Source organism: Halyomorpha halys, unplaced genomic scaffold (assembly GCF_000696795.3).
Source record: "Halyomorpha halys isolate HHAL.00 unplaced genomic scaffold, Hhal_1.1 Scaffold587.1, whole genome shotgun sequence".
In the NCBI taxonomy this organism is placed as follows: domain Eukaryota; kingdom Metazoa; phylum Arthropoda; class Insecta; order Hemiptera; family Pentatomidae; genus Halyomorpha; species Halyomorpha halys.
The window spans coordinates 674498-694951 of NW_027109405.1; the positions used below are offsets into that span (position 1 = coordinate 674498).

At 31.1% G+C, this 20454-nt stretch overlaps 1 protein-coding gene across 1 annotated transcript in view; it reads left to right on the plus strand.

Annotated features, from left to right (window-relative positions):
* The window catches only part of Optix (optix), a 75458-nt gene extending 56494 nt beyond the window's left edge, over positions 1-18964 (plus strand). Inside the window, exon 2 of the mRNA XM_014426611.2 lies at positions 18549-18964. Coding sequence (XP_014282097.1) covers positions 18549-18711 — 163 coding nt within the window. The 3' untranslated portion in view covers positions 18712-18964. The remainder of the gene's footprint in view (positions 1-18548) is intronic.
* Positions 18965-20454: the final 1490 nt, after the last annotated feature.

Sequence of the window (20454 nt, forward strand, 5' to 3'; positions counted from 1 at the left end):
TAATGGAAGGAAACTAGGGGATGAAAGGGAACCACCGGACCGGACTAAACTGCGGCAAAGACAAGGATATACTAATAGCGCCGTTCTACCCCCTCCCCTAATCCAGCCGATATATTACTATTGTACTAAGGTTCTCATTGTTGTCTGTATGGGGGGTAATTGCTTAGTAGGGAGGTTAGTTAGTAATCTTATCTCCCGATAGGAGAGCTAAATGTTTCTGTCTAAGTCTTCGTGTCTTCGCAGGCCAGAGTGGACTGTCTGAATATATATGAGAGCATTTTGTTTGAATGATGATTTCAGATTTAAGATAGCTGCTAGTTTATAGTTTTTATATACAATAATAAATTGATTATTTTACACTTTTAATGAGTTACGACAGAGATTCAGTTAGGTCTCTTTTCAATTTAGAATATACTTGAAAAGAAATTTCTGTATTTTCCTAACGATCTCAAGTGACTTCCGCAATTTTTTTCATTTTCTCCTCACCTGAAGATTTTTAAAATGGGCTTTAAACTACAGGTATACGGTACAACTTATTTTTTGAAATTGGTTAATTTCTCATTAGAATAACAGAAAATAGGTGATACAGTAATGATATTTTTATTTCCATTTTTTCTAATATATAGCACTACAATGTCTATAACAAAAAAAAATTTAACTTTTTAATATTTGAAAACTGAAATCACAACAATTAGAGTTGCGAAGGCAAAAGAAAAGTTCCTTTAATCATTTCCGAAATTATTTTTATGCAATGTAACAATTTAAAAAAAACTGGAACATTGTAGAGCCAAAGTGCCTCTAAATCAATTGTGTAAAATCAAGTAACTAATCAAAAAGAAAGATGTTACTGCTAAAAAGAGATGAGGAGCCAGAGAAAGGAAAATAAAATATCTAAAACATATAAATAAACATTTTTTATTAAAATGCATTTATTATTTTGATAGATTAAAATAATCATAAATCAGTTGATAGTATTAGATGACTAATACATAAACATATAAGGAGTTATAATAATTATCAAATTATCATTATTTGAAGGTAAAATAGAAAAAAGAAAAATAAATCTGTACCACTACAACCGATGAAGGGTCAGGTGTTCAGTACTTGGTAAGGAAGTACTGTTTCTAGACCAACGGTTATGCAAGGAGGTGATTTGGTCAGAATCATGCTCGGCCGCCAGATTTTTACTCAAGAAAGGGTACGCAATTTATGAGGTTCGGTGGACCCCAGGAGGGCTCCAGAACCCACAGGGTTGACTCACGGTTTAAGTGTAACAGACAAATATTTTCTGCCCAGCCGGATTCGAACCCGGGTCTTTGGAGATAGTAACATCGTGCCTTACCAGTGTGCCATCGCGCTCCCAAAAAGAAAAGTTGATAGGCGTTTCCGTGTACGTACAATTCAAAAATTTTACTAAGGTTTGAAGAAAAATATATTCAATGTAATAAAAAAATCAATGCTTATTTAAATTTATTTTTATTTATAATTTTTACAATTTAGGTCCTCTGTGCTCACCTCCACGTCATACTGATTTTCTTTTTCCGATATTTAGAGCTGCACTTGGTTACTTTTTGTGGTTTGTATTCAAGAAAGTGTCCCAAAATGTTGGCTTCCTCTTTAAAACGGTTTACTTTGAGGTTGGTACCCGATACAGGGATGACCTACCGTTCGGCGGCCTTTCAGAAACAGGATATCCCGAAGACCGTAAAGGATTTTTTTCTTACCCGACCACTGAGGAGTCTCATTCCTTATTCAGGGCGGCTCCACCACTAATGCGATATGTTTCAAATATTCTATCCCTGTGATTCTCCTGTAATCAGATACGTAGGGATTCTGTTTTGAGCTGTATTTTTGCTGAATTATTTAAAGGTAAAAAGAAAAGACTAAATCGGATTAGTCGACAGTCGATTCATGTTTCATTTGCATAGGCAGTTTGGGAGTATGATAATTAGGAGTTAATTGAGGCATTAGACGAGGAAAAAAGACACCTCGTGCAACTTTGGGCTATTAATCATTCGGCTTTTAGGTTAAGGTTCCTCTAATGGGTTTTAAGTAGTATAAATATTTTTCTTTAAATATTGGTCAGGTGTTTGTCGGTTTCAAATTATATGCAAAGCATACTCTATGTTTTATAAATTAAAAAACAAATTAGTATAAATAATAAGTAATAGTTAGGTATCTCGGATGACTTGTAATGGATAATTTTCTCTAGATTATAAATGTATCTTAACGTTTAATTTTGATATTAATAACTGTAATATCCCGGAATTATAACAAATGTCAGACCCTAACTTCGTTGAAGGTAGCTATTACGGACAAATAAGGCAATGAGAAAGCTTAGCTTTTCTTATGATTAAACATTTAAACCTCTAGATTTCGAGAAAAAAAAATTGCATTTCATTAATTATAAATTATTTAGTCATCATTTTAACCCATTTCTGACATACGGTGGGAGGAGTTATTCAACAGATTACTAACCTATTCAAACCAGAGTGGGGTAGACGAGTTTTTTTCCTTGAGACCACCACTTAGAAAAAAGTTAACCCAATCCAGAGTCATACTGGCTCCACAGCAGATTTCTAAGGTTCTAAGGTTTAAGGTTCTTTTAGGTTGCTAAGGTGACGCCTCAACTCACCCGGATACAACAGTCGTTCTATATTGAAATCATTATCAATTATGGCCTTTATTCGATAACTGTATTAGTAAGTTTCAAAATTTGTTCTATAATAATTTATTCTTTAAAGCCTGATCTCTTAAAGTTTCAATGACTTTTACAATACAATGAAAACATTTAGAATATGAGAACATTTAATTCCATTTTAAATGGTCTATAGAGTGAATCGAAAAAAAAAATACACATATACCACAAAACCTGTTGAGTATAAATCATCGAAATAAATTTCAACATGTACTACCTTGTTCAACTGAAATTCAATTTCCTATTTATTGATATTGCAATTAGTAGATGCGAATAGGTTTTTTCCTTTGTTTTGAATGTTTATGTATGTATGTAGGATAATTACTTCTCATATTTCAACAAAGACCATTTAAACAGCACAGGATGTAGGAAAGCCTGAGACCGCCACTATTATCAGAAAGCAGGAAATCAGTATCATTTAGCTGTCATCGAAATTTCCGCAAATATCATCCGTGAACAATAAGAAACGTCCGGTGAAATACCTGTTGAAAGATCCCACGTATGTTAGCCACGTTGGCCCGGACAATTATTATGCCCATGGTACCGAGTAGAGGCTAACAATTGTCACCATTTTGTGGGAACTGTGAAGGTCGTAATGTATATATGTTTTCTTTTCAGAGAGTAGATTATCAAACATGATAATTTGTCACAGGGGTAACATTTGAAAATATATTATATTTACTATTATCTTTGTATAATTGAAGATTTTTCTTTTCTTTGCTAGTTTTGATCTATAAAAAATTAAAATAACACAATAAAAAAAAAAAAAAATGACCAATTGTAAGTTATTCTTACAATCATAAAAATTAGCCAAAAGAGTTTGAAATTTGTCCACTACTAGTTAAGTACAGATTTACTATGAATTTTCCGCAAACAATCATCTGGTATTTTTTTAGTGTGTTTAAAAAATACGTATATTATGTCTAATATTAAATAATGTTATATGTGTAATATTTCTAATTTAAGGAACTGATTTTTAAAACCAGGTTTTTTTTTTATTATTGCTATTATTAACAGTACATTTAATTGACAAACAATTGTGTGGCAATTTTTTTTTTCTTTTGTGGGTGAAAAATACATATATTATGTCTAATATATGTTATATTAAATTATATGTCTAATTTAAGAATTTAATTTTTTAATTTTTTTTTAAAATATTAACAGTACATTTGATTCTTGATTACATGGTAAATTTTCAGTAATGAGATAGTACCATTTCTAATTCAGATACTATTAAGGTTTTGTGTCTATATCTCTCTCCCAATAGAGCGTATACCCTATTTGCCACATAATTAAATTAAAAGATATAACATTGCAAACGAAGATAAATTATCAAAGTTTCTTTTTTAATGGGAGAGCCTTTTCAAAAGAGTTTTCTCTTATTCCTATAACTAGTATGATCGATATGATAATGGTTTTTTTAATCTATGCAAGTTACCGTCAATATCGAATCTGTCAATTCACCGGTTGCCGGACACGCGCCAATCTCAATCATCGCCGCCGCCCTCACCTGTTGTAAGACGACACCGTAGCCCGTGCGCCGTATCGTCTTTCGGAGTACGGATGCAAAAAGTCGCTTCTCCGTAGTTCGTCGCTAGACACCGGAGACGGTAGCATTTGCCCGGCGGAGATCCCTATCTGGGGCTCATCAAGAGAGAAAAAAATATGAAATCTGGAGGACCATACTAAGCTACGCCCTGTCGGGTCCACACGGTCCGCCCTCGGTCAGTTTTTTAGGGAATATCTTCCCGGAGCTATGAACTAGAGCGTAAATCAATTGGAAAGATTAAGTCGGAGAATATATTAATCTAACAAGAACTAGTGGCATCTACGTTATCAAACGGTGATATTCATTATGTACTAAGGAATTAAGAGATTAAGAAGTTAAAAGCCTTATCAGTTGGCCAAAACGTTATTTCTAGTCTAAGAACATGATACTTTCGATATCCAATACATATCGACTATATATGTCGATTTTGTTATAATACGAAGTGTAATAAAAACGTTGTATTATCTCCATGCAAGAGATTAGCTATATAATTTAATTGTGTATAAGTAATATCTTATGATAATATCCCGTGATTCACTGGAAAAAAAAGAGAATACTTTAAAAATGTTCGAATAAATATTGAAAACGTTGTATACAAAATTGAAGTTGTCAAAATTTCCTGCAGAATTCGTATATTAAATATAATTTTCGGCTAATCCACTTTCTGGAGGCACTATAAAGTAAATAAAGTTCAGACACCTCAGTAAAATAAAATCATTTATGACCTGAAAATTATAACCATTAAAGGAGCAGTGTTTTCAATCACTGAGGTAATAAGTTTACCAACGTTCATCACCCCTTAAATGTGTCGAATGTACATTCCTGTCCAAAGTGAGGGAATCTCTTCAACTTTTGTTTCAAATTTGATTAGTTCAGCCATGATAAGAAACATAAAATATATAACTTTATATTCTTTTAATAGGCTCTTCGAGACAAATAACAAATAAATTCACAATGGGTTTCATTTGATCTGAAGTCCAGTCGCAAAGGAATTTTTTTTTTTTTTGGAGATTTCTATTATTAGATACAGAGTTGAAAACTACGAAGAAACTGGGAGTATAACATTGAAACTTATTTTAGACTGTAAAATATTTCTGAAATTGGAAAAGTCATTTTTCTTTCTCAAACTCCTAAATAAATATTAATAATCTAGATTAATTGTTCGCAATAATTAAGCATGTTGTTAAAAAATGCAGTTTTGGCAAGACATAAATAGAACTATTGTTTTCCAAAAAAAAAAAAAATTGTTCCCTCTCACAAATAAAGCCCTATTATTTGCAGTCGTTAAATGTTACTTATTAACAATCGACAGGATACCTTGCTTTTAATAGTCAAGGATCTTATTTTTTAGATATTTCTTATGAATAAAATTGAATATTAGTTTTATAAAATCAGGTAACCCTTGAATAGGATTGGTTCGTGAAATAAAAAGGTTACTTTAATAAAAGCGGAGCTATGGCAGACGGTACAACAGTAAACAGGTGCTGCGAGCGGCCTATCGGGTTACCTTCACTACAGCAGCCGAAATCGCTTGCCTCTCTTGCTTCTTCACAAAGGCCGAAGAGGCTTCATCGACCGGAAAATTTGTCGGATCGAGTTTCGAGTCCCGCCCTATCTATATGTTACGCTAAATTAGTCGGGGAACAAAAAATTATTTAGATAAAACCGTTTGTTGTGGAGCCTATGAGCAGGCTGCATTAATTATATGAAAATAGGAGCAGTTTATGCTCCTGTCCATAAATACTTCTGAAGGAAGGTAAGTTGATCAAATAAACAGAAACAATATATTCTAACATGGAGTAAGATAATATGTAATATATATTACAAGTATTAAAGTATTCTACTTTATTATTACTGTTTAGTTTTCAGGCCGACTTGTCTTCCAATTTATTTATGAACTTATAAATATATTATCTCAAATTAACGTCCATTTTCAATTAATAGTTTTATTCAATATTTCCACGCGGTAAAAGAATTTTGTCTTTTTTATTATTGATAGTTAGAAAAAAAATGAATTAAATATTGAAAATAAATTTGACTGCTTCTGTAAATAGTCATCTTGATTAAACGAATATTAAATATTTTATTTATTTGAATAATTATTTTTAAAAAATTTATTCATTTATTAGCTGCAACATAATTAGCAAAAGCTCTAAGCTACAGATAAGGCTAGAGCCAAAAGTGGCTTAGCCCACAAAATCTTGTCACCAGAGTATTTATTTTTTTGTTCACTGAGTGCACCATAATGATGCATTTGCAAAGCTAGTCCTAAGTATACTTCTGGTAGACAGAAGCACTTGGTTTGTCTAGGTGATTCTTTTTTTAGTATCAATGAAATTCAATTAAGCTCTAAACATTATATACGGTTTACAGGTTAGGCCATTTTAACCTTTGTAGTATTATATGGGGTTTTGTATTGTGTTTTTATTTTTATATGGCATGTGAGTTAAATTAAAACCTAAGTTTTTTTTATCTATAATCTCCCGCATAACCGGAGATATATCGTTCCCGATTTGGACTGATAAGAAGAGTTCTACTAACTAATTCACAGTTCGTTTCCCATGAAAAGAAAGCCTATCAAAACTGCATTTTATATTTTATCATATTTTTAGAATAATCATTACTTTCTAATTAACTATCTATTTGCTAGTGGCAGTTATTCCTTCACATAGTATAGATTTGATGTTATTTTTTTCTTCTAGTACGGAACAATATATATATTTATCTCATTTCTCTATTATTCTCGTTTACCATAAAATGTTTTGTCCCTTTTTGTTTTTATTACAAAATCTTTTTATAATTGAAAATGTTCTTTTAATTGTTGAAATCCTATTTTTTTACCCCATTTATCCTTACAAAAATGGCACCTATATTGCTATACATTAGTGACACCAGGTATCATTGACACTGTAAGGTGTCAAAGACCTTGTTCTAACATTTCCCTAGATCCCATTACGTTGACAGCCGAAGTTTCTACATGACATTCGGTAACTGCAACAGCTGACATCCTGTTCCAGAGCGACGTTCCAGCCAGTGAAGCCGGAACGATCGTAAACAGAAGACAATGGCTACAGTTTCACAGCAACTGCCGGATACAGGGCTCCTAAATAAACACACATTTCTTGTTTTTTTGCCCCGTGGGAGGACTCGAGAGCACATCGCTACCGATGGGACTGCTATATCGCAGGTGTAAGCTCCCTATGATAAACAACACTAAATGAATATTCATTTTTTGCTATCCTATCCGCCGGGTTAATGAGACCTGCCCACGCCTTCCCACCAGCAAGGTGTCTCTTACAGCTTTTTATATCGCCCACGGCCAATTATAAGCTAATTCTAGCGTAACATTTAGTTTTCAACTTATAAAACCTCATGAAAAGTTTGTATTTATTAGTTGTTTCGTTTATTTAGGAGAATTATAATAGTAGTTTTCAACAAATATATATGAACAAAAAAAATCAAAACACTAGTTAAGATTTTTATTTAGCCGTTTCGGACCAAATAATTTGGCATGCTGAGGTCTAAAATAGATCAGAGACACTAAATTTGTAGAACGTATGAACAAACTATTGTTACAAAGCAAAATAAATAACTGGTAAAATAAAAGTAAAGTTTCCTAACAAAATATGAGTAAGGTTACTATAAAATAATAGAACTAGATTGCCTAATAAATTTAAATAATAACTGATATGGTTTCATCATAACTGAACTGGTTTTCATCATTAATCCCAATATTTTATTTCTTTAATTATTAAAATTCCTTATAGTCGAGAGACGTGCAGAAGAAATGGCCTAGTTAATGAAATAACATAAAAATATATAAGTATAAGACAATAAAAACAACCAAACTTTAATAAAAAGAAAGGGAACAATCTTAATGTAAAAAAGAAATGAAAATAAAATACTAATTATACTATAACTAACTACAAAAAAAACACACATCTTGGTGTAAATTTTAAACAAACAAAGTTAATACTATTTAAAATATAACTAACTAAAAATACATTTTTTAAACATTTCTTTAAATAGAAATCAAGAAACACAAAAAATAATCCAAATATAAAATCTAAAACCTGTCGTCGATTCCTACATAAAAATCTGTATGGAGTCTAATTCACTTTATTTCGAGAATTCCAATGGTCTATAAATACTGTTGATCAAAAGGATAATGAATATAAATGATTATTAAGTGAAAAAACATCATATGATTAAAATTCTTAAACAGTAGGATTACTTTTAGATAGAAGAGATCTTTGGCTAAAGCCAGACAGAGAATCACTCCAAGATACACCGAAGATACTACAGGAGCCACCGTTCCCAGAGAATGTTTGCAGGGCGGCGCCATCCGTAGGCTACCAAACAAACCTATGATTGCCTCTTTGTCTTCTCTTCCCATTGTGTCCTCCCGGCTCTGTATTGGATTTCCTTATTATTGCCCCACATTGGTAATCGCTCTTCCACATCCTACTTCTCTTCCATTGTCGTTGCACTGCCTGCTATCTCTATTGCACCTTCATCCTCATCTCCACTTGACCAGTAGGCTCCAGGAAATATCCTCTTAGGCGGTGGACGTCTCAATTCAAACGAGTTATTAAATGTTCACATTTCTGAAGAATATCATTCCAATCCACAACATCTGTTACTAATAAGTGTAACTTCATCGCTACATAACTTTAGGCATTCTTTTTTCACTTATGTTCTTATTCAAGACTAATAATACCACTTGCCACAATTGAGGGCAATATGAATTACTGTTCTTCTAAGCATTCATCCAAACCCTGTATACAGAATAAAGGAGAACGAAAGAAAATAAAAATGTAAACGACAGATAAATTACTCAAAAAATTAAAAGTAATAATAATAAAATAAAATAAAGTAAAAACCAACAAAATTATTGACCGCGCACCTTGACTGTTTTCCTACAATTTACTTCACACGGTCAACTATCTAACTAACTAGCTTGCAATAGAAATAAATAATTGCAACAATAATTTTTTATATTCAAGAGACAATAAATTATGATCAGTATATATGCGTCAACTTCAAGGTTGTTATAAAACTTCAAGGTAGATTAATAACAAATTTTATTCACAGAAATGAATGAATAGTTCAAATTTTAAAACAAATATGATTCTGTCAAATTTAAGATATACATCAGCAACTAATGCGTCTTTCAATACTTATAAAGAATGTGCTATTACCACGGGTTTCAAACTTTTTTTCTCAGTGTTTAGTCAACTAATTTATTATTAGTACAGCCATTCACAATTGTGTTGTAGTTTTCAGTTAAAATCTGATCAGGATCTGTAAGTAATTCGATAATGCTCTTTAGTCTCCTTGGTATTTTTTTTTCTTATTTATTTAATCAGTGGTTAGAAAAAGCTATCACAACTGTTAGCTAAGAGAAAACAAACAACACTTAAATGAAACCAGACCTCCTCCTGTCTGCAATTAAAGTGTGTTTTCTCTAGCGTCCTCTCTAAACATCTTCACAGGATGCTCGTGTCCGCGAAACTTTAACTTTGTTGTTCAGTATCTGTTAACTTTTTTTTTGTATGTAGTGTTTGGTTTTAATTTTTAATATGTCACTTTAAACATGTTGATATTTAGCACATTGAAGGATGGAATCAATTTTGTACATTTATATTCTTTTCTTATTTTTAAATTAAAAATGCATTCCATTCAAATCTCATCAATCTCACATGGGTTCCTAATTTTATCCTTAATTCTCTAATATATGCTTTAGAACCTTAAATATTTATAAACAGACTAAAATTTGCATACTTATTTATTTTGGGTTCAAGTTTTAATATTGAAGAATTTGAAGTGTCTTTTCATAGTTGACATAAAAATAAAATTGGAGTAATAGCATCGCAGAGACGAATATGGACGTGTAAAGTTTCGAAGTTAATAACGAACTGAACATGGGGTAGTCAGTTGTAAAATAGTTTATAAATGTTCTATGGGCCAACTGAAACATTTGGGAGTACTTTGGAGGCATAGAAAGAATTCAGTGGAGGCGGTCAAAGGCAATGATTGTAGTTAGTGATAAGCCCGGAGGTTCGTAGCTCTTTTTTTTAACATCTAAAGATATCTATATTTAATATAAAATTATAACTTTAAAATAAAAATAGAAAACTGTATGACACAAGAGGCTTATCATGAACTTTGCCTTACTACCCGGATCGTCTGAAGTCACCGCGATTCCAGAAGTTGTTCATCAAAAAGAGATACGATGAGGACGATATCACAAGGCATAGATGGGAGAAGATCAATCAAGGATAAAAGACTGATAATGACCGAGCGATAGAGCCTGCATTGTGTTGTGCCTGATCGGGCTACAAAGGTGTCCTATCCGTGTCTTCATTAGCTCCTCTTGGACAAAACGACCAAGAAGGTGAGCTATTGGATATTAAGCCGATCAATAGGCGCCGCTATTGTCTGTCAGATGGTCCTCTAATAGTACTTTAGGAGTCTCTTACCTGGCCCTCCGCCGTACAGCGGGCCAAGTCCTCTTGTTTAGGTCATCCGGTTCTGATTGATAGTGACTGCACCGACCTTAATTCAATTTAGGTTTATTTCCCAAATTTTAGTGCGAGATTTAATGTAATTGCGCATTAATGATTAAAGGATGAGAAATAAAAAAAAATATATTTCTTTAGTTATGATTATTTTTTCTGCGTTTGTATTGCAATATTCCTAAAAAAGTTATTTCTCGTTGGATTCTGGTTTAACGGTGTTAACTGAATAGATTTGCAGTTAGCTGAGAAACTTGTATGGGATAATTTGTTGTCCGTTGAATTCCAGTTCTATTCAATTACAAGTTTGTTGACAGCAAGACAGTCGGCGTCTTTTTAATTCCCAAGCTGGAATGTGGTTGCGTTAGTCTTCATTCATGTAAATTATATTTTAACTAAGGAGAGGAAAAAATTGAATGTAGAGTTCCTATACATTTAAGAACTGAACCTAATAAATTTCGATCTAAACAATGAATGATACTTTTCCCAAACGCCATCAAGCTTATCATGTGAAAGTTTGATTTTGTCAAAATAGATTAAATCAACAAACCCATACATTTTTATTTCTTATTCTTTTATTTTTATTTTTTATGTAGGAATTTAATATGAGAATTATCAATTATATTTTATAATTAAAAAATCATTACTGGTATGGTAACCAATAGACAATTATATTATATTTCATTAAGACTCTGGATATATTTTTTATACCAATGATGATTTTACTGATATGATTGAGATATACTGAGCGTTTCATATTTATATTATACATTATTCATATAAGTGTGGCTTCCGTAGGTCACCCGCAATTGAGGGTTTAACTTTAGGAACATCTAAAAGACATAAATAATGTTGGTCGCTTTATATAAGGTTTATAAAATAAGTAAAGTACAAAAGGGAAGTACTAAATTGCCATAAATATAATAACCTAAAGACATAATATCATAAAGCTACATCATAACCTAAAGAAAATAAATATGAATATTATAGAGGTTAAATTAGAATAATTATAGAAAATTAATAAAGTTGGGATAATGCATCGGAAATAATTTTAAAATATACAATTGACTCAAACTACATGTGTATTGGAATGAAATAATAAAATGCCTTATCTGCAAATGGCTTCAAACTAGGAAAGAATTCAGAATGCAGATCTCAATATTTGAGCAAATATCTCCTGAAGGTCAAGGGCCCCCAGACGATAATGGACCATTGCACTCAAGATTAATGTGCAAGTGAATAATTGCAGAAGTAATGAACCAGCTGGGGTTCTGTCATGTAAACTCGCAAAAATTTGTATTTGTTTTAATTAAAACAGTGTTTTAGCCATGATAAGATTCTATTATTTATATTCAGTTATATATAAAACTTTCATAAAAAAACTCATCAGTAACTATATTATTAACAAAAGAAAGTTTACGAATCTTTATGAAGAAATTATGAGATTAGAATTTACAAATTAATGAAAAATGTAATCATTTAATGTAAAACAAAATGATGCCTAGCCCATGTTTATAACCTACTCTCCTAGCCATAAGTTGTTGGGCGCAACAAAAAGATTTATGTATATCTTTACATAACTGATCCCGCAACCTAGCAGCGACCGAACTCATTATAAAGGACCTAGGCACCATCAGCCGAAGAAGTTGCTGAAGAAATTGAAAGGGAGCCGGTAGGATAAGAAGAGGCAGTTTTTGCCGTTGAATAGTATCAGCTTACCGGAGCTGGGCCTCCTTTGTGCCTATCTACTGACAACATAATAGTCATGATAGGGACAATATCGGCCATATGCCCCGTCACACGATCTCTTCTATTATAATAGCAGAGATTGACTATTACAGCCGTCTAAATTACACTGGCAAAAAGTTCACTAAGGTCTCTGCCCGATTGATGTCGTTTAGCAGTAAGTGATCCTATCTTATCGCAATCATAAAGCGGGAAAGATCTCCTGTAGGGAAATATAGGTTGCTTCTCTGTAATGGCAACCAAATCGAGTTATGCATCTGCGTCCGTATCGCCTTATCTCTAATGAAATTATTCTAATTCTATAAGACAAATTGTGGGTTGCCAAGCTTAATCGCAAGTCATTACAGGACAATAACAACGTTCACAAGACTCGGACACAACCCCAACATCCTCTAGAACTGAAAACGAGTACAGCTAAAATATTATGTCGATGTTATTTAAACGATCTATTTCTATTTTGGGTTTTGGAGATGAAAACATAGATTAATAAACCTTCATAAAAGAATTGAGAACCCCAGTCGGTGTGTAATCATATGATGAAGATGATGATAGGATTTTTTTCTCTACTTAGTTAAAATATAATAAAGATTCCAGCATAATCCAGTTTGGGATTGTAATTAAAAAGAAAACTAGCATTGTTCAGTTTTGGCTTTTTTTTTTTTTTTTTGCCGTACAAAATATATTTCTAAAATTTACTTATAGTTGAGGTCGATTCATATATCTAGATCGCATTTGGGCTTTTTTATAAAAAAAAAAAAAAAAATATGTTATTGAAATAATTCAATCTGCTACACCTAATGGCAATAAATATTATGGATATAAGTACTTAATCCAATATTAGTAATTAATACAAAAATTAGTAAGTAAATAAAAATAATAAAATAAATAAGTATAATCTGAAAGTTGCACATAGGTAATTTTTTAAAAAAATATTCATCAAATACTATTTACTGGCATTGCTACTAATACACTAACTCAAAAATCTCGATGCTGTCAATAAATTTGTGATTAAATAGAATCAGTATTCAACGGACAACTAATTATGAGTTAAAATATTTCAGTTAGGAGAGCAGGGTGGCTCAGTGTATAAGGCGCTGTGCTACTAACTCTAAGCACCCGGGTTCGAATCCGGCAGTGACAGATAATTATTTATTCTTATTATTACTGTAATCTCTGTTAATTCTGTTATTATAGTCCCTCGATTAACTGAAAACATGTTTCGTTAGCACTCTAAGCCTGAATACCTAAGGAATGTAATGTAAGGAATAACTTCTTAAGGAAAACCTAGATTCAAACCCAGACCAAATAAAAATATAACTTAGTATTTTAGCGAACATCCGATTAAATCTATAACAAAACTTTAATTCTGAAAAAAAAAAATAGTAAAAGACAAATAGTATTTTAAAATTGGTGTGTCAATTAATATTTAAAATATTATACAATTTATTTTTTTAGACTTTCTGGATAACCCTGTGAACTGGGATAAATTTTGCGTCCTAAAAATGCAAAAAGTGTTTTTGAGCCCTCATTTTAATAACACTTGCCTTCTACTCCCCCGTATAAATTAAAGTATCTAATGCGGATTACCTAATGAAAAGAGATTTGTATCACACATATATATATATATATATATTTTTTTTTTTAATTTTTAAAGGATCTTCAAGGTAAGCTTAAACCGTAGCGTGCATGCAGGCATACTGCACTATGCACCATTCTTTTAAAAAAATAAAAATAATATAAGCATTCAAATATTTGCTTATATTTACGTATCATGAATACGTATTGCATTAATTGATGCCAACATCTCTTTTTGTTGTGGACGTATGAATAGAATTACTGCGGTAAAGCGCTTACAAGTAAATAAACAGAATATCGACACTCGGCTTCCAATGTTTTGGCTGTAACATTAATCCTGTAGCCAGGATAAATTGTATACTCAGGTGTTTGCAGGTTGATAGCAGTCACCTGAAAACAAACAGTGTTTGGATAAAGCTTGTTATCATCCAGCGATCTCCACTTTCAATGTTTCGGTGAAATTTACCTTTGTGTATGCCATCCTCATTATGCGAGTATAGCTTCTCAATAGAACGGTATTTACCAAGGTTTATTTCCAATGGAGTGCTCATCTCACGCATCCACTAAACTAACGTACAATAATATTAAACTCTGACAATAATAATATGGCAGGGATTTAGGGGTAATAATATTCCGTTTGGCTGAGATATTAGTCCTTAATCCGCCCAAAATGTTTTTATTTATTTTTTTATGTGGTTTTGATTCAAACATGTGTTTATTTTTTTTACCATTAAATTTAAAATCGTAATCCAGCACTTGTTTTTGCGTCTTTATTTGATCTTCTTTATGTAACATTGGGATCTACGTAATGGGTAATCGGAACTAATTGCTGCAGGAAGATGTTTGGATCACTGAAAGTATTAGGAAATATGGTGTAAATAAAATCAATGCATATATATGCATAAATTATTTATTTATTTTTTACATATTTCATTGGACATTTGGCAGTTTCAAGAAAAACATTGTTTTCTTTTACATCTCCAGTAATGCTAAGTGGTGATTTAATTTGTTGAAACTAATTTGAAAAAAAAATTCTTTGTATGGATTTATTTAAAAGGTGATAAAAAAAATTAATAAAATAAAGAGTTCACAACCAAAATTGTTATTGAACATATTTCTATTATTAATTAATTTTTTTTTTACTTAATCAAATGATATTATGTAAATCTAATTCCAATAAAATATATTATAAACACTTCCAATGGAATTAGATCACCAAAAATCGAAACTGTAGAAATGTCCACTTTCGGGTTCCACGGTGATTACAATAACATGCCTATAAAATGAGAACTTAACAATGCCCTACACACAAGTACACTTTTATTTAAAAAAAAAAATATTTTGCCTAATGAGTTCTCAATTATAACCAACTTTTTTTTTTTTTTTTATGCTAGTTGGAATACTGGATTGTTAGGAGTTTTGAAATTACCCTGTACTTCTTTATGTAAGTCCTTCATCATTCGTCCAACATGTGAACTTCAGTGGTTCATTTTGATTTTTTTTTTCACCTGTTATTGTAAGAAGGAATTTAGTACGACCTACTCACCATTCTATCCTCGCTCATCCTCATCACATAGCCTAGCTATTTAGTCTTAGTTTTTCCCACCATTTGTAAGGTGTGAGGAGGTGCCAATTTCTTTGTAGAGCAGAAATAGTTCACTATTCACTGTTGTAAACTTGGTCGTACAACTCACAAGGTTGCTTTGAGGTTGGTTTTAAAAAATCAGTATTTGTGCAATTTCTGGTAGAAATTCTATAATTTTTATTAACTGTGACCAAAACATATTTATAATTAATAGGGCATAATATTTACTAAGGTATTCTTCTTGTTGATGTTTTTTAATTGTTTTTTTAGAAATCTTTTTTACTAATTGTGCCCGTTTAATGTGCGCTCTCTGTCCTTTTCTGTTTTATAGTTTACTATAGTTTTCGTAATATATGTTGCTTCTGAATACATATTACAAATTAAAATAAATATTGTAATTACCCATAAAGGTAAAAACAGAACCGTTCATAAATTGTCTTCGAACCAAAAAGTGTAGATAATTTAGGAATAACATCCGAGATGCCTCTTGCTACTTTTTATTGTGAGATCCCTTGTGAATTTTTATATCAATAAAAAAAATAGGAAGCCGTCAGGTGACCATGAAGATTAGCATAATGATATAATTATTAATTATTTATAATCGACCCTAGCTGATCCCATCGACACTAATCAATCAGCTGCGAGTAACAATGACGAAGGCTCCGCTGCCAGGTGCTGCGTGGGCTTCGGTCATGACTCGTTCAACGGAAATGACTGAATCCTTTGATAAAATCATTTTCGAATTAAATTAATCATTAATGAGCGTAACGGTGTTCCAATGACAACTCCCTTGCAAGAAGTCATCGTTCTGTCATAGCTCTACTTCCTCGTTCCTTCTCCTTTACTGATCTGTTGTCTTGTTCTTGGCGTCTTATATAGAAAATGTTTCATATGCACTCAAAGCAATACACTAATAAGCAGAGACTTATTATATCAAAATAATGAATATTGATTTACATATCCTAAACTTCAAATGTAGGCATTGAAACGGTGTAAATAGGCCCAATAGATTACATTATTTACAAAATAACTCAAAACCTATTATTAAATTATATTTGCTCGGCGAGATATATGTTGGTGATTTTATAGTTGTTTTTTTTAATACATATAAATCTAAAATATAACCTTTGCGGGCAGAAATCGTAACATAGTTTTCCAATTCTATTTAGTTTTTTTTTTTATTTATGCATATTCATATACTTTAAATGTAGGTATATTATATTTATTTGGCTTCTGAAATAATGTTTTTTTCCTTCATGTTTGGTGAAACATTGAAAACTTAGATCGTCAACACTTAGTCCCCTATTATTCCATTTCTTTCATTACTATCATTTAGTTGAAAAAAAACAAAAAAGTATTTTAAGAGAAAATTGTTAATAATATAAAAACATTTAGTTTGCAGATATTGAATAAATTGCCAATTAAGAAAACTATTTTTGTTCTCTAAGAATAAGGTTAATGATGAAAACATTTTAATCAACAAGCAGACTAGTTCCGTGTTGCGGTCAAGAAAAACCATAATTAAAAAAATATTGTATTTACTATTTTATAACTATTTTACTTTTTAAACTAGTTTTATATTATTAAAGAAATTTAAGTGTCATTATAATTATTACTCTAATCAAGAGATGTAAAATGGTGGTTACTTCGACCCATTTATATCTTATTAAATTCCAGACGGTATTATAATATAAAATATGATATCACAATAGATATAAACCACGATTGACTTGATATGGATGGGATGAATTAACGAATTTCTAAATTATTGAATAGAAAAATCTAATGAATTTTCATATAATTCTAGAAATAAACTGAGCATTAAATTTTTACCTAGAAATAATAAAGATTTGACTTAGCCAATTAATTTCATTAGGAACATCAAAATAATTAATTTATCTTAACAGTTTATCTCAGGATGGGAGTTACAAACATTATTTTATATCTATCAAATTCAAATTCAAACCAACCAATTTGTAGATAACTCCTTTTACCATGATACATACCATACTGAACACTACTACCTACACACTACACACTAGAGGTGAATAAATAAAATTGAAATGAAATTAAAAATATTTTTCAATTTTGGAATTAGAAAAAAAAAGTATACTTATTTTATAATCTTAATAACCAAGCTTAAATAAACCAATATATGATTTATTAATGTAGCTGGTATAATTCAAGAACTACTGTTGCCAACCATCACTTTATTGCTGGCCTTGAAATTAAATTCACAATTTGTAATTAACATCAACACTAAAAATCGTTGAGTAAAACTAAGTAATCACCTATAAAATTGATTTTGTTTACTACCTGTCTAAACAAATTTAAATTTGATGATTATTAGTTGACCCCATGTAATTAATTGTAGGAAGATGATTCGAGGTTGCGGTTAAGAAAAGTATAAAGAAACTATTTAATCGTAAATGTACATTATATTACTAATAAATAATGATAAATTATTAGATTACTAATAAATAGGTTTTTTTGTACCGTTCTTGACCGCCACCATTGACTATATTCCTACTATTAAATGCATTTATGACCACTGCTTGCAAATTGAGATGTTTTAAAAGTTCATAAATATTTCTAGAAATTTAAAAATAGTATAGACTTCAAGAACTATGGTTCCAAGTGTTGCATTATAAACTAATAAAATAGATTCTTCAATTAAGCAATCCTCTAAAAACAAACATCCATAAAAACTCCATACACCATTTATTTATAATCCCTAAAATTCAATATTAAAGGAAATGTTTGTAAAATGCTACATTACGTACGCTGCCAGTATCAATTAGCTTTTATTTAGTTTATTGTATTTTTTTTTATTTTAATATTTGCATTGAGATACTAATTTAGATGTGTCTGTTCCAGATTGCAGCAGCAGCAACTAGCCGCCCAGCTGGCCGCCTCGCACGGGGGTCCGCTGCCGCCCCGGCCACCGAGCACCGTTTCGACCACCAGCGACTCCAGCATCAGCCTCGGCGCCCCCTCCCCACCCCTCCACAGGCCCTTTTCCCCCCACCACCCGTCGTGACGTCACTCCCCCCTCTACCTCAGTGCAATCCCACCTTTCTCATAGCCCTTCCCCCCCTCCTCGCCCCCAGAGCCAAATACCTCTTGTAAATAATACCTAAATATATCTATATATATTAATATTATTAATGTTATTATTATTTATATTGGATCGCAGTTTTTCTATGAGTTTGTTTCTAATGTTTAATATTTTTATTATGGTTTCTAGACTGCATATTTTGAGTTTTCATTTAATCATTTTTGTTTCCTCTAAAATTAAATTAAAACTTACAGTACTATGAAATTTATACCAAAGAAAATATCATATACTCATAAGTATAATCCCTAAGCTTGGTATTTCATTTTGGATTGGTATACATAAACTTTAATTAATAGCTAATATTAAATCTAATTCTTCTACTTGAGAATAATACTTAAGTGCTTAGAATTGTTTATTGATCCATGATTATTTTTTACCGCCTTAAAAATAATATATCCTGAATTATTTTTTATATAGGCAGTTAATACATTTTTGTTTATTATTAATTAACTATTATATGCCATGAAATTTAGACAATCAAAGTAAAATTCTGGAAATTACTTGATGCTCTTCATTCGGTGTTGTATATTGATCATTGACATATCCAAAATGTTAGTATGAATAGTTCTACTTTCGAAATTTATGGACAATTTTGTCTTGAATATTATATTTAAATTTTTACTTATTAATTTCTATGCCTTATACATTATATTTTGCTACAAGAGCACAAACATTGTAAACTTGTTAATGTTTAGATCAGTTGTGAATTTTGTTCCTTGCAAACTCAATCAAAAGCTTTGTGACTTTCTTGTTTTATAGAAATTTTAAGACTAAATAATTGTATTTATTTTATTTTTTTCAAAATGTGATTTTGATGTGCAGGGGAAAACCCAATTATTAGGCCTATGCTAATAGAGAATTGGAAGTGTTTGTCAAATTTTACGAATCTAATTTTTAATTATGAGACAACATCGATTTAGATGCCTCTACTATCATCATGTCTTTCTTTAAAAAAATATATCCAAGAGGCTGTTTGATTCCATTTCCAATATATATTGTTTAGAAATAATAATTAGTTTGGGTGTTGAAATCTTTAGGCTTGAGTCGATACAGCTCTGGGTTTCACCCACCTAGCCCCCTAGCTCATGTTTTGGGGTTGTGCAATGTATATTTGTATATCCGATTTGATCACTCTATGAAGTTTTTTTTTAACACTTTTTAAAAAAGCCCTGGGCTTGTACAGAATGCCTCAGTGCTTTGTTAAATAGGATTACTTTGCAATGTGTATATTCGAAATGCGGTCGTTCGCAACACTTGTTCGTGTAAAAAATTATATAAATATATATATATTGTAATTTGATATAAATATTAGATATTGTAGATAATGTGTAAATCCAAGCTTATTACTATATCTTATATAAATATATATAAAATATTATATTCCGTAAGATATATATGTGTAAATAATGGGTATAATAAAATTATTTAAACAATTTATGCGTTTTCATTGCCACCCCTCCTTTGAATATCCTTTTTAATTGTAAGTATTTATTTCAACTTTATCTAATCAACCTATAAGTACATTAGGTATTATATTTTTTTTTTTATTCAAATTCTTGGTCCGTTATGTATAACATATATAAGTAGCCCTATGATAAATAATGAGTAATGTGTGTATAGGAGAATAAAAAATAAATAAATAAAAGGAATAGCTAAAATTCATTT